Source organism: Stegodyphus dumicola, chromosome 2 (genome assembly GCF_044657685.1).
Source record: "Stegodyphus dumicola isolate Sdum_Otavi_A_Nest chromosome 2, ASM4465768v1".
Taxonomy (NCBI): Eukaryota; Metazoa; Arthropoda; class Arachnida; order Araneae; family Eresidae; genus Stegodyphus; species Stegodyphus dumicola.
This window is the reverse complement of record NC_140769.1, coordinates 198,264,145-198,280,308: the sequence shown is the minus strand read 5'-3', so window position 1 is coordinate 198,280,308 and position 16,164 is coordinate 198,264,145. Positions and strand designations below refer to the sequence as shown.

Below are 16,164 nucleotides of genomic sequence, written 5' to 3'. Positions count from 1 at the left end.
TATCGATTGCATTAGGTCGGGCGTAGTTGCTTTACTATCCCGTTAGCTCATTTGCATAGCTATAGCCCTCTCCTTTTGCATTAAAGGAGAATTAAAGGAGAATTATTAATTTTCAGATTAAAGGGGTTTCCTATGCCTGCTGCTAGTATCCATGATTATTTTAATGATTTAATACTATTATATTTACAGTTATTTTTACTATTATTCTTAGCTTATGTATCATTATTTTAGTTGTAATTTGCGTGGCATACTCCTCCTGCCTTCAAGTGGAAGATGACGATGGAGATGGAGAACCAGTTGGTAAGTGTTTAATCTTCTAAACAACCAGTATAACGCTGGTATTGAACTTTATCTCTATGATTAAATAGTGAAGAATTTGCGTGCATGTATGTTCCATTCATCGTGTAAAAACGACGGCACCTCGATCAACCACATTTGGAACACTTATGGTCCTCTACCCGAACATGTGCACCTCGAAGCCAGAATTTTGAATTTGTTTTTTACTGTTTCATACTTTGTGTGAATTTAATAACATTTTGATTCAAAATTCTGCGATTTAAAATCAATGTGTTGCCACTTAGCAGAGAAAAAATATTTATCTGTCATATTTAATCAGGAATCTCAGCGGTTTAAAAGAAACATGTCACTTGACAAAGCGTAAGTTATTTAATTTTAAAATTGAATCGACTAACTCAACAATTTAAAAAGAAATGCTTTACTACTGCTCCAAATAAGATATTTTTATCTCCTGGGGTTCAGTGATTTGCAATTCGGCAAAGAGATGTTTTTCTTTCAAATTTAAACTGTTTGATTTACTAGTTAACAAAATAAGCAATTTATATGTAGCAAATTCAGTTCTTCATTCCTATTATTATTAACTGAAAGACTGGCAATGTAGTTCAATATATATTGGTTAAATTAAGACAGCCTTGAAATTTCGTACTAAGGAGCACGAGGCAAAGGTTAAGGAAAAATGAACTCATAAATCTTCAATTACCTTATATTGTTGGTAAAAAAAAAAAAAAAAAAAAAAACTCATCTACCATTTTTCTGTTGGCAGAATTATTCTAAAAGAATGTTTTATTGGCGAATTAGAATTTCCAGTGGCATTCCACGTTCACAAAAGTCTACCAATTTTAGTAATGATCCTAATTCTAACCCTCCTTCCGCTTTTAAAGAATTTATTTCATAGTAGTTTCCATTTTAGATAGCGCTAGTGGATTTGTTTCCTTCCTAAACTAGAACTTTCTCGAATTTTCTTGTCTGTTGCTATTGCGTGAGAACAGCCTTCTCTGTCATTTTCACTCCTGCAGTTGAAGAGGAAAGTTCTGTTCAAACCATCGAAACTAGTCATATGAATGTATACAACTATGCTCAATCTTGTTGCTTCAATACTCCAAAAATTCTATTCTTGTTAAGCAGTTTCTGGCAAACAGTTGCCCGGCTTATTCACTACATTTTAGTCCGCGGACAATTTACTCTTTCGTACAAAGAAATTTTCAATTATTATTACAATTATTATTTTAATATTGTTAAAGCGATTCAGAAAATCGTAACCAAAAGTTTAAACCTAAAACTTACGAAAGATAAGTCAGCAGAGAAATCAAGCAGATGTACGAGCGTGTCAAACGTTATACAGCTTTATAAAAATTTTATATCAAAGGCTACGAAGTAATAGTATTGTTTTCTTCAACTTAGATATTAAACTTTGTTCCCAAACTTTATAGACACGCTGTGCATGTGTGTAAAGAAAAACAGATCTTTCATTGAGCTGCTAAGGTGAAAAAGCTGTACAATGAAATCCTGCCATTTGATTTTTTCATCTTATGAAATTATTTTATATTGATAGTTTGCTAGAAACACTATATTGCTCTTTTCCTCTTAATGAGATATTTAAAACAGATTTATCATGTGCTATATTCAGCAAAAAACCTGCCATGTATTTAAGAAAAAAATGTGTAATTACAGTTTATCATGAGTCGGTATAGTGGTTAGGGGAGCCGACTGCGATACCAAAGGGCCCGGGCTCTAATCCAGGAGAAGCCATGGTTGTAACTGTCCAACTTTTAATAGGAGGTAAAGGTGGCGCACCTATTGGGTGCCTCATAAAGTGACCACCACTTCTGGCTTAACCTGTGGCCAAGTCGGCTGGGAATGTTGTATCATGAAAAATTATACACAGAGGGCCCTCAGTCAAGGGTGTGTGTTTTACTGTGTTGACAACAAAAGAGGGATCACTTTGATTGGTGCAAATAATATCAGAACTCGAGTGAAAACTTCACCGCTTTTACTGATGAGTTGAGGTTTAACTTAGCATCTGATTTTAAACGTGTGTATATCTGGAGGAGACCAGGAACACGAAATTTTCCTTCAAACGTTATGGAACGTGACCATTTCCATAATGCGGGTGTGATGATAAGGAAAGAAATAATGATCGATAAAATTTCTGCTCTTAATATGAGGCTATCAACAGTGGATTTGTGACCGGCCAGAGATATCAGGACACTGTCTTAGAATCTTAAGTAAAACTTCTCAGAGGCACATGGATCTGACATTTTATATATGGATCGTAATGTTCGTCCACATCGAGCAAACCTGTTGATTAATTCCTTGAAAATGAAAAGCGAATACCGTGGCCAGCAAAATCTTCTGGACTTAAGTCGATAGAGAAATTATGGGACTAACTTGGAAATCCATTTGGTTACACTTGTGGGAATACGTCCCCCTCCCAGGGGTTGACTCGGGAGAATTTCTGGGAAGTACTGGCTAGGATCTGTACTTAGGCAGTCTCAACCACGAGGGTATAAATTCAGTCTTCACAAGCTTAGAACCTCCGTTATTCGGGTGATGGTTCAGGCTTGGCAGGGACCGTACTGGTACTGTCTTGTGTGCCACTTGGCTTTGGGGTAGTTATATCGTATGATTTTGTGGCTGTCTTTGGGGTTTGGTCCCATTCAGTCTCCTGAGAGGGATTGTCATTAGTATGGACCACCTCTCCGAATCTTCGTTGCTCCCTTCTCTTTTTGAATCTTACGTGGTTCAATGGTGCCCGAAGGCACAGGTGCCTTCGTTTAATACTCGTTGTAGCGTTCTTTGGTGCCATATTTCGTAGAAGCCCAAGGGGGACCGCAGGAGCTGCGCCCTCCTGGACAGTTTCCGGAGTACGGACGCAACTCACTGTGCGGCAAATTTATCACAGGGATTCGTCACTGGTGTTCTGTGGGAATACCTTGAAAACCTTGTGGGACAACCTTGGAAAATCAGCTGCACGGAGACGTACTCCTCTTAGAGATATAAATGCCCTTAAGACCGCGTTGCTGAAGTACTGAAACTTATTTCCCCAAACTGTGTTATAATTATTATTTCTGTCATGAAAATACACTGTGATATATATGTACAAGTCAGAGAAGATCACATTTCATATGAAGTTCAAAAGTCTTAATTTTTTCTGAGCCTTTTTTTTTCTCTAAACTCTACTTGTAACATATTATTATTATTTTTATTATTTCAGCATATGATACAGTTTTATGATCTTACGTATCATTCCAAACCAATTCGTAAAAGATATAGCTCAAAGCTTCTACATGTAAAGATTTCATGCATGTAAAGATAACTTTGGACATGACTGTAAGAGTCTTTTGTTTTTACAGGTTCCTATTCAGTGTCTCTATACAAAAAACAAGACCATTGGGATTTTAAATGTCCGTCAATTTATGGTCGTTATCCCCATCCGGATGACTGCTCTTTTTACTATGAATGCCGGAACGGTTGGCCAGTTATGATGAAGTGCAAGCGAGGGAAGTTGTACGATGAGGATAAGAAGCAGTGTAAGGACAGGAAAAAAGTACACTGTCATAGAGAAGGAAAAAAAGATTTTACGACGACTGAGGAATATAAAGGTAGTATTCTCAAAACTTTTGTACTAGTTAACAAATTATATACTCAGGATAAATCCAAATGAATAATTTCTGTTTTGAAAATGATTGAATAAGCATATATTTAATTGTGAGACATCAAATTAATTTTGACTCCCCATATTCTGTCATACATAAGTTGTTTATGTCAGATTCTTAAGCGACATTACCCGATTGTTGCAGTTAATGATGCACACTTAAATAGATGCAAGAATGAAGTACACAATACTACTTAATTTACCTGAGCAAACTACTTTGTATAGGTCACTCTCGCTGAATGGTACGTACTTCACATTATTTCGTCTCTGCGGCGCAACCAAAGAATATCTAAAAAGATCTAATCAGTTCTAATTTCCTTAGAGATTCTTTGGGCGTAACCTACCAACATGTATTTTATTTACCTTGTGTTGTGGCGCCATCTCGTAGTCAAAAGTAAAGCGACGTCATGCATAATGTAGGTTTTGAGTCTCACGCAAAGCGGCATAAAAACTTTATCTTTAAAATACATTAAAAAAAGTGAATTTAGTGATCAAGTGTGGAACATATTATATTATTGTTTACTCCTTTGGAATACAGAACGGACGCATGGCAAATGGATGTCACATAGCACACCTGTAATATGTGATAAAAAAGTTAAAATAGGCAAAGTTTAATTTGATACTCACAGGTAAATATGTGCTGATTCCGTTGTTTGCTTCAACTGTTTGAAAAAAAAAAAAAAAAAGATTTTTTTTTTCTTTTTTTTTTCCTATACTAGGGCTTCTTTTAAATGGGAGAATTGTTGTATTTTATCTACATATAAAAATATCATTCTCTTAACAGTTTCAGAACTATAGTTCAGATCATGGTAAAAAAAAAAAAAAAAAGTTTCGCTGAGTTTCAAAAGCTGATAAACTTCGCGCATACGGCCTAGGCGAAAATGCAAAATAAGTGCAATCATCTCTAAACTAGGTAAAGTGCTTACCGACAGTTTACTTAATTTATTACATACGCCATTACATGCCGACAATAAAACATAATCTGGTCACAAGCAATAAAAGAAACCATAATTAGTTAAGCTAAGTGAAACGACTTTTTTTTTTTTTTGCCTTTTCATTTTCAGGCTACGTTAGTATAATAGGCACAAATTAAATTTTTTTATTTTCATGTATTCTGCATTAATTGCTGTATGTAATGCATTTTTTGAAATAAAATAAGAATATAATAATGGATATTCGTTATATAAGCATATAATAATGGACATTCTTTGGGTAAAATAAAAAGGTAAAAAGGTAACTGATAGACTTTGGTAAAGGCCTCAATAGGCCTCATGCCTTTTACACGAATGATGATCTGTGATTAAGAATTTCTGTTTGATAAACTGTTAAAAACGAAAGTAATTTTTCTGTAGTAGTAGTATAAAGGCATAAATAATATATCATAATAAATAGAAAATATTACAGTTTTTATAACAAAAATATTAATGTGGGAAAAGATAATAAATTGGTAGTATTATTTCACCTTGCCGAACCTTTTAAGTAATTAAAACATTCAAATAAACTGAAGGAAAAATAACTAAAATAAGATACAAGTTTTATTAAAGTGCTTCAACAGAATTATTTGATGTCTTTTATAATGAAACATAGGTTATTGTTCCCCTTTACACTTAATGATGTTTAACCATTTATCTAAATCAGAGGAATTTTAAATATAAAATTTTTATTTTTCTTGAAAGTGGTATTGCCCATTTCCGGCTTTGGTTAAAATCATCCGGAAGATAACGAAGTGAAAAATTACTTAAAATAGAAAATAATCTTTATTAAAAAAGCAAATTTGTAGATCCACAAATAAAAGCGCTATTGCTATTCGCATTAAACTTGCGTACTGTATCTGACTTATCATTGACTATTATGACCTGTACTAAAATTTCATGTCAAGGAATGCCAGTAGATGGCGCCAGTGGCGTTTCGAGCTGTATCTCCTTAAGAAATTTTCTGGTCGCCTTTTTGTTGAGCCTTTTGTCAATAGATGGCGCCAGTGACATTGATTTGCTAATCTTTAAAATATGTGTGTTTAAAACTCGCGACCATCAATTCATTTCAGTGGCTCTTATATTTATATATATTCTTTCAGGTTGTATTCTGTATATTGTATCTTGACTGTACCTTGTACTTTGAATTTTGTATCCTCAACTTTGTTTTTTGGATAACTTTACAATTATTCTTTCCGACTCTCGTCATGCTTTGAGGTCACTTTTCCAGTTCTCTTTTTGGCTTTTGGACCTTTTTGGTCATTCTCCTTTTCTTTTTCCTCGCCTCCGATTTCTCTTCTGAGATCTCCCATGCCCAGAACCTGTTAAGTCATGGGCCTTCGGGCTTTATTTCAGGAAACGGCAACGTTGCATTCAGCAACAGTTATCCAATCCAAGTCATTTTAGTAGCATTCGAAGTGTAAGGCAGTATAAAAATGCAAAAAAATCATGCCTCCTCGTGACCTCAATCAGGGCGTCGAACCTTAGTTATATACCAGGGTTGGCTAAACTTTACGAAGATAAGAGCCGCATGTTAAAGTTCATGAACGTTTGAGAGCCGCAAATCCATACTGATATTACACTGGTGTGCAAAAATTAAGGACGAGACGGTTTTTTCAATATAACTTTGTACAAAAGCTTTCCAAATCAACACATTTAATACCGTAAGAGATAAAAATAGGGATAAAAAGAAATTTTATATTTATTATTTTAAAATTATTGAAAAAGTAGCATGGATGCAATGCGACTGAAGGCCGAAACATCCCTGTGATGGGTGTCCAGCAAGAAACTTCCGGTCTTTAATAGAGAATATGATCTCCCCTGACTGCTAGGCAGGTTTCACAGCGTCTGCCCATGCTGAGAATGAGGGTGTCAATGAGTTGTTGAGGCATTGCTGCCCATTCGTCTTGCAGCGCTAATCGAAGCTCCGGAATCGTTACTGGTGGTAAGGTACGAGCTGCCAAGCGTCTGTCTAGAAAATCCCATACATGCTCGACGTGGTTGAGATCCGGAGATCGTGCGGGCCAATCCATACGTTCAGTATCCTTACTCTCTAAGAGCTGTTCGGCAGCTACTGTGCGATGACATGGTGCATTGTCGTCCATGAAAAGGAACTGCGGACTCATAGCGCCTCTAAAAAGACGCACGTATGGAAGACCCGATGATTATAACCCGTTATTGTAACGCATCTCGTTACAATAACGGGTCCCGTTGACTGAACCTGCGTCGAAGATGTGAAGATGTGAAGGTCTGTACGACTACCAAGCATGATGCCTCCCCAAACGAGAACACCGCCACCTCCATACCTGTCCCTTTCAATGATGTTCGAGGGAGGATTGCGGCTTCCCCGCTCTCTCCAGATGAGTATGCGATGAGAATCGCTACTCAGACTGAATCTGCTCTCATCTGTAAAGAGTACTCGTCCCCATTCATTGTCTCTCCAATTCCGGTGTTCCCGGCACCACAGAGAACGCCTTCTCCGATGGGCAGGCGTTAGAGGTACACACCGTACAGGGCGTCGTGCAAACAGACCACCACCGTGCAGTCTTCTGGCCACGGTAAAACGCGATATCGGTCGTCCAGTCACCTGTTTCGTGTGTCTAGCGATTTCTCTCGCTGTCTGCCGCCTGTTTCTTCTGGCCTGTAAGGCAATATACCGGTCATCTGAGGGTGTGGTTCCTCGTGGACGACCACTACTAAACCCTCGGATAGCTGTTCCTGTGGTTTGAAATTGTCTCCAAAGTCGTGAAACGATGCTGTGAGCAATTCCGAACTCTGCAGCCACACTTGTCACACTGCGGCCTTCCTCCAACTTCCCAGTGATTCGACCTCGGATAAAAGCATCCAGATGTCGTCTAACAGATTGATTATTCGCCATTTCTCGCTGAGGCAGCAACTCGGTGTGATTTTAACTGCTATACGGCGTGCAATCTCTTTGCCAGAAATACTGATCTTACACCGACAACATGCTTTATACTACTCAGACACTCCCCCATTACGTCTACCTGCATATCTGGGCATGTGCTACCGTACATCACCTTATTTAATCTCCTGATTGGTCTTTCTGTCCGCTCTGCCTCTTCGTTCAGCTGATATGCTAATTTTTCGACTTCGTCCTTAATTTTTGCACACCAGTGTATTTCAATAATAATGATACATAATTTGAATACAAGCAAACTTTTGAAATAAATTAATGAAGATTTCGTATTTTATATGTAATTTACATGGTTGCATATAAAAAATATTATATGTGTTCAGAAGTAAACCTGTGTTCAGAAGACTATGTGTTAACGAAATATAAAAATTTCAAACTATAGTACTAGGCATTCAAGATTCTTTCGGGTAGGGAAAAAACCAAACATTTTCTTGTTTCCTTTATTCCCCTTAAATTTTAATTATTGTTTGGTTTCAGAGAAGTAAACTGATTCGGAAGAATATGTATTTGCCTTTATGATTACAACTATGTAAATAGTTTTTCATTTGAATGCAGAATAAATCATAAATAAAAAAAAAAAAAAAAAGATCGAACCTTTTTTTTCTTTAACTCAGACACAGTTTTTTAGAAAGTACAAAATAAGTAATGCAGGACAGCGATTATTTAAGAGAAACTCTTTTTCGAGAAAGACATTTTAAAAAATGCTATTAGCTGCTTTAGGCTTTTGCATAAAAGATAATAATTTTGTTTTTGCACATAATTAACATAAGGACGAACATATTGATATAAAATCTAACTTTATTCAATTCATTCATTACATGCGAACCTCAGACCTCGGGGATTTTCAGAAAGATTTTAAATTCCAAACTTCGAAACTTAGAGCTTTTCTTGTCATTTGAATCTTTGAATCCTAAGAAATCGTTAAATATTTTAACTCAAAACTTTGGAATAACCAGTTTTCCTGATGTCCAGTATAGAATAATTCATTAAATAACAAACACGACTGTCTTGTCAATGACGGCTCGGAATGCCACACTATTTCAGTATGCCACTTAGCGAAATCTGCCAAAATTTTCAATAGCCAATACACTGCACATCATTGAAAATTCTCAAAATTATATCTCGAATCGTGATAATAATTCTAGACATAGATAATCTATAAGGTGTTTTCTCCCTCTTTCCAGCATGCCATCGTGATATATCGGTAGCACACTCGGCGCGTTTTCGAGAGGTTCAGGTTCGATCTCTGGAGAGGGCATTGCTCATTTTTCATGGCTCCTGCTTCAAAATAACCTAATGACTCTATAAATCTATTACTAACAAATCTAGCAACTGATTCTACGATATATGAACGCTGCGTCGTCACATATTCCAGGTATGTATAATCGAACTCCTGCCATGGGTGTTTAATACCGAGCTGTTTCTCAAATTATTAGGTATCAATAAGGTTTTTTAAAACGAATAGTACAGAAAGAAAAAATACCCGTGACTATTATAATGTATATATTTCACAAATACAAATATAATATGAAAGTTTAACTCTCCAAATTTCTGTGGACATGCAAAAATGTTCGATGTGAACACACTTAGTGAAACAGCAGACGTTTCCGCGGTAGGTTAGTTCGTCCCTATTCTAACCGTTAACTGGCTGGGCTTGTACAGGCAGTTAAATGACTTACTTGCTTGTCTTAAAAATAATTCAAATACATACACTTTCTCTCTCTCTCTCTCACACACGGGGGGGGGGAGACTTTCTTTCTTTCTTTCTTTCTTTTTTTAAATAACATCAGCCTCATGGTTACACAACTTGCATACAGAAAATAAATCTGAAATGGAGTTTAAATGTTTGAAATGGAGCCTGCAAACGAAGGGGGTACTTTAGGAAATGAAACGTCAAACCTCTAATCCGAAAATGTACGGGGTTAAACTCCAAAAGTATTTCATATTACATTGCTTGAAATTTTTAATGATTAGGTAGTGCAATGTAGTATTACTTAATTATAATAATCGCTGGATTACTAAGCTTTCGTGAAAGACATGCCAGACAAATATAATGATTGAAGATTAGGAAGACCAAAAATACCAACAGATTAAAGGAGAGGGACGCTGGCACCAGAGCCCAGCTGGCAGTTGCACTGAGTAGCAAATTAAAGGGGCGAAAAATTTTAGAAGTACAAGATGACAAAATACCAATCTCCAGCTCTAATTTAGTGCAATATTTGTGTTGAGTTGTTGAGCTAGGAAGAAAGAAATCTGTCAAGCAACACAGCGGAAAATGTCACAAACTAACTAGCAGCATCAGTATGCTGTATTTTGACAGAAAGAATCAGAAGCCTACCAGGAGAGAGAAGTTTTTGTCTAGTGGATTCCTTATTGCTTGATGCAGCAATGTTATTGAAACAAAGAACTGAATGAAGGATTTAATGTTAATTAACCAGGTATTAGGATTTAAACCTTTACTTACTTTAATTTTTCTTTCGTAGTCCTTGCCAGAATATAAATCAGTTGTTGAGAATATAAATCAGTAGCTAATTGTCAGAATATAAATCAGTTGTTGATTGCCAGAATATAAATCAATTGTTGGCAACCTCGCCTTGCAGTTACCTACTGTCGCCATCTCTGCTAAATTTTATTTCGGCTTTAGTCATCCTGTTACCGAGGTTTCAATACGCACCACTAGTAACTGGAATCAGAAAGTTAGTCTATTTTATGTCTATAAGCTCAAACTACGTTACCTAAGTTGAATTTAACTTCATCTTATAGTATTTTAAATATTCAAAAATAGAAGAGAATCCGTTTTAGCACAAATAGTTCCTCCTGTTAATTTAAAGATTTGTGAGATTCCTTTAATTTGAGTAACCTGTTATTAGTCCAAAGGGGCTTTGTCCCTGAAGGACTATTAGTCATCCTGTTATCGAGGTTGTTTTCGTTTTGCGATTTTACGTTGAATTACTAAAAATGTCCGTTTCAATTTTCAAACTGTTGCCACCAAATGTTAGAGTCCTGCATTATATTTGAAGAAATTAAATAATGAAAAATCTGCATAAATGTATGCATATTTCTCGCATTGTGATAAAACAACGGTACATGGAGCCATCGAATTTTGAATGACGCAATCCTCCTACGAATATGGGCATGTGGAAGACCAAATTTAAAATTTGGAATTTGTTTTATTATAGATTTTATATTTTGTAAAACTTTAAAGAATTTTTTGGTAACAAACTCAACGATTTAAAAGCGAGCAATGGCAACACTCTACGGGGGGGAAAAAACCTTTTTATCTCCAGCGCGCGGAACTGTGTATCCGAAATTCTAAAGATAGGCTCATTTTAAAATTATTTTTCGACATGGCTATTGAACTGAATTTTACGGTTAAAATGCAAACATGATATTTAATAAATAAAGGTAACACACAAAATGTTAAAAAAATGCCCCTTTGGACTTCATTTAAAATCTGAAACCTTTCATATTTTTTTTTTGGGGGGGGGGTTTGAATTTGTACTGTCACTTCTCTGTTTCCATTTTGCCGCCAGAATCAAAATTACTTCGCGTGTATTTAAGTGAGGTTTTGAGACTGTTAAGACTGTTAAGATAGAGCTTGTTTTTCCCTCGTGGGCACGTTACTAGGTTTGCTACTTTAGGTAAGAATTCCTGTTTTGGGCCTTGCATTATATTTGCCGATAGTTGAAATTTATGCCGGGTAAGTTCTGAACCAACTTCGCGTAAATTGCCTTTGGATATTAATCTTTTGAAATTCAAGTTTGAAGTTCACTTACTAAAGTTCACAGTTTACTTTGAGTTTCTGGCCATAAATGCTACTGGAGCTATAAGCACCAGGAGTACCTTCTGTTCATCTAATTCAGTTTTGAATAAAGAGTCTTTTATAACTCTCCTAAGTTTATGTTGTTCTTAGAACTTAGCAATAAATCGCTTATCGTCTAAATAGAGTTTAACTTTAGATGTTACCCAAGAGAGTTAAACTTTACACAGCTGAATAAAAAAGTTATTTTAACCCTTCTAAGACTAAGACTTCTAAGACCCAGCTAACAGTTAGAATAGGGTCGATCTGTACACCAGTGTGGCAAGAACTCAGGAATTAAACTACCATGGAAACGTGTGCTGCTTCACAGTTTCACAAAGGACGTTCACATCGAACATCTGTGCCTGTTCATATAAATTCGTAGAGTTAAACTTTTATATTATAACTGTATTTGTGAAATAAATTCATTATAATAGTCACAGGTATGTTTTCGTTCTATACTATTAGTTTTAAATAATTATTGATATCTAATAATTTGAGAAACAGCTCAATATTAAACAGTAGTGGCAGCAGTTCGATCATAGATAGTTCGAATGTGTGCCGACACAGCGTTCATATATCGTGGTATGAGTCGAACAAAGCTGTTCTTACCGCATTAATAGGAAATTCATGTACAGTCGCGTCCCGCATCTGTTGATTTAGTATCCGTAGTTTCAGTTATCGTGGCAGAAAGGAAGGAAGGAAGGAAGGAAGGAAGAATTGCCGTGAAGTCTGAAATGTAACCGAAATGGTAAAATTCATTATAACTCCACAGATACACGCAGTAGTGTCTTCCCATCCTCGTTTTGGGCTGTTTTAAATAGATAAGAGGAGTGGAAATAATCATTGTGGAACCTTATTGTAGTCTCGGATTATGACAAACTTTTAACTTCTCAAACTCAGAGCTTTCAGCCCAACCTGACGATTATAAATATGTTGGTTTGTAGTCTCGTTTAGCAATACGCACTGAGTATATGATTTATATTTATTTTTGTACAAATAGTTCTGTATTTAAATTTGTTTCCACTCCTGCATGTAGCATTCTTCCTATTCCTATTAATAACATATTATCGCAGTACGGCCCTGTTCTTAAAAGTTCTCCCTGTAAGTAATGAAGTAGAAATGTTGCAAGAAATGCTATTTCTTCGATCTTTTCCAAAGCCTCATAACCATGGTAACGACTGCTGTGGAAAAAAGGTTGAATCCTGTAATTTGCTAAAATCCTTCAATTTCCTCTGTGCAGTGATTGATGATCACGTTAATGAGAGGAGGATTGCTACGACCTTGAAGTGCCTGTTTGCAGACTATATAGGCTTATAGTAACTATAGTGGACTATTGGTACTAAGAAAATTTCTACAGTATCTGTAACAATATACTATGCTGAGCAGTACAAGGAGTATACATCTTAAGTTCTCGGTTTTCATTTATGGATTAAGTTAAAATATCCGAAACCTTTACCCTTCTTAGGTACGATTGAGAATGTAATCCAAAGTAGAATGTATTTTACTTTCCTTTATTTAATAACAGAGTCTATAATGCAGAGAATGTTTTGCTATTACTTTGTCTTATTGCATAGCTGCAATAATTATCAATTAAACTTAGCAACTAAAGGTATGTGTATTATACAGTTCTGTTATATATAACGTTCGCCATTACATGCATTAATTATGAACGTATTAACCGCAGATATAGGACCACTATTATAACGTGTAATTACATTTGATTAACGTTACATTGCAGCTCTAATTTTGAATACAAGTTTTGAACTTGAATAGATATTTATTTATTGAAATTTTTAATTAGAATAGAGAGCCAGGGAAGTTACATTACGACATATTTTTCAGATAAAGATGAAAGCGTCAAAGATTTCAAATGCCCGTACATCTGGGGTACTTTTCCTCATCCAGTGGATTGTTCTAAATATTACGTGTGTGTTTATAACATCCCAGCTCTCTTCGAGTGTCCGGGGTCGGACTTGTATGACGCAAAAGAAAAAAGATGCAAGAAAAAAAGCAAAGTTCGTTGTGGGAAAAGGTTAGACAGAGATGGTAAGCAAAGCTTAAATATACACTTATTTTTTTCCATTCAATATTTCATTGCTCTTTTGCACAATTCGCTTTCTTTGTACGTACATACACGGTGTTCATAAAATTCTTTACGTGCCTTTTATGTTTACAATCGTTCGTCGTAGACACGTGCTTCGAAATAAAAAAAAAATTGAATGACGCAAATATTTATGTTACGGTATTTTCAAACTAAAAATAAATCAATTTTGAAAAATTCTGAAATCTGATTTTCATACTTTGTCCTGTTTCATAATTCTGTATAGCCTGGCCTATAACGCTCACTTCTAATGCATAATAAGATCGAAAGTGCGCATTACGAGTGCGCATTATACCCCTGATATAAAAATGATAGATTTATATAAATATGGAAAAGATGAGCTCACAAAAATTAGATTTCTGCATGCACCTAAATGCTGTTTATTTAAAAGAAATGACATACCTTATGATCTTAAACATTTTGATTATCGGATAACATGAAAAGCTCGCCATATTCGTCTTTCGTTGTATCTTCAAGGACATCATCATATTCTGTTTCATCTTCACTATCACTGCTATTCTGATCCATAAATAATCATCTTCCTTTGCATCTAACTTATAAATTCGTAGAGTTAAACTTTTATATTATAACTGTATTTGTGAAATAAATTCATTATAATAGTCACAGGTATGTTTTCGTTCTATACTATTAGTTTTAAATAATTATTGATATCTAATAATTTGAGAAACAGCTCAATATTAAACAGTAGTGGCAGCAGTTCGATCATAGATAGTTCGAATGTGTGCCGACACAGCGTTCATATATCGTGGTATGAGTCGAACAAAGCTGTTCTTACCGCATTAATAGGAAATTTATGTACAGTCGCGTCCCGCATCTGTTGATTTAGTATCCGTAGTTTCAGTTATCGTGGCAGAAAGGAAGGAAGGAAGGAAGGAAGGAAGAATTGCCGTGAAGTCTGAAATGTAACCGAAATGGTAAAATTCATTATAACTCCACAGATACACGCAGTAGTGTCTTCCCATCCTCGTTTTGGGCTGTTTTAAATAGATAAGAGGAGTGGAAATAATCATTGTGGAACCTTATTGTAGTCTCGGATTATGACAAACTTTTAACTTCTCAAACTCAGAGCTTTCAGCCCAACTTGATTATAAATATGTTGGTTTGTAGTCTCGTTTAGCAATACGCACTGAGTATATGATTTATATTTATTTTTGTACAAATAGTTCTGTATTTAAATTTGTTTCCACTCCTGCATGTAGCATTCTTCCTATTCCTATTAATAACATATTATCGCAGTACGGCCCTGTTCTTAAAAGTTCTCCCTGTAAGTAATGAAGTAGAAATGTTGCAAGAAATGCTATTTCTTCGATCTTTTCCAAAGCCTCATAACCATGGTAACGACTGCTGTGGAATATATTGCATTTTAGATATATTGCATTTTTTGAATGACTTTTGAATTATGTCGGGTTTAACTTCATTTCACGCTTTTATTAACCACTCACACACAATTTATAGACTTGCTTGACGTAACAGATGTAACTTTGTTAATGCGTTTTTTTTTAACCTTCAATCCATGTATTCTTCTGTCGTTTTAAATTTTCTTTGAATGGTTTATTGATACAGGCATCTAAAAGCTGTTTGTTGATACAGGCATCTAAAAGCTGTTTATTGATACAGGCATCTAAAAGTCTAATACACACATGGCGTTAATCCACTTGGAATAACTGCCTTGTGTGTATTAGACTCTTTCAACAATTTCTTCGTATTATCGGTTAGATGGGATCTGAATCGTCCATCTATCCTTTTTCGTGAACATGAATGAGAACAAACAGCATTTGGAAAATTACATTTTAGCATCGTCCTGCTTTTAATAATAACAATGGATTTGAATTTTGTACCGTCCGCTAAGCAGGGAAACACTAGTGTGAGGTGAGATTTTTCCTGACCTGTTGTTTTTACGTGAACCGTTTTTTGTTCCTTTCATATCAATTGTTTTATTTCCTATCATATCAAACATTACTGAAGTTTCATCCATATTTCCAATATGTGACAGTAAATTATTTTTTTACCTTCGATGTCAATACCATACTTTTGGGAACTGATGAATTTGTTGTCCAAAACTTTTGGAAGACTTTGTGAAACTTTTGTTTTTTCTCGTAGAACTAAATTATTCCATGACATAAATGGACTACACCAATTCAAAGTTGTTTTAAAGTTTTCACTTTCATTTGCATTCATTTTTTCCCCACTTTAAGGCAAACGCTGTTTCTTGTTACAATTCTACAATTCTGGCGATTTTCGACACATTCTTAAGCCGTTTCGTTTTCCTTTACGCAAAGCACGTTTATTAATGATTGTGATTTAATTTTCTTTCACTTGCGTATGGAGTCTTCGCCAACACCAAACATCCCTGTTGCAGCCCGATTTACAATTTTTTTTTCA

The 16,164-nt window shown here is 35.4% G+C and overlaps 1 protein-coding gene across 2 annotated transcripts in view; it reads left to right on the top strand.

Moving 5' to 3' along the window:
• The window catches only part of LOC118186006 (uncharacterized), a 56,350-nt gene that overhangs the window by 21,202 nt on the left and 18,984 nt on the right, over nucleotides 1–16,164 (top strand). The window contains exons 2-4 of one of the 2 annotated variants that reach the window (XM_035355982.2): nucleotides 232–300; nucleotides 3,651–3,899; nucleotides 13,503–13,706. In XM_035355982.2, the coding sequence (XP_035211873.2) occupies nucleotides 232–300; nucleotides 3,651–3,899; nucleotides 13,503–13,706 (522 nt within the window). The remainder of the gene's footprint in view (nucleotides 1–231; nucleotides 301–3,650; nucleotides 3,900–13,502; nucleotides 13,707–16,164) is intronic. The other variant, XM_085811619.1, reaches the window with a different exon arrangement.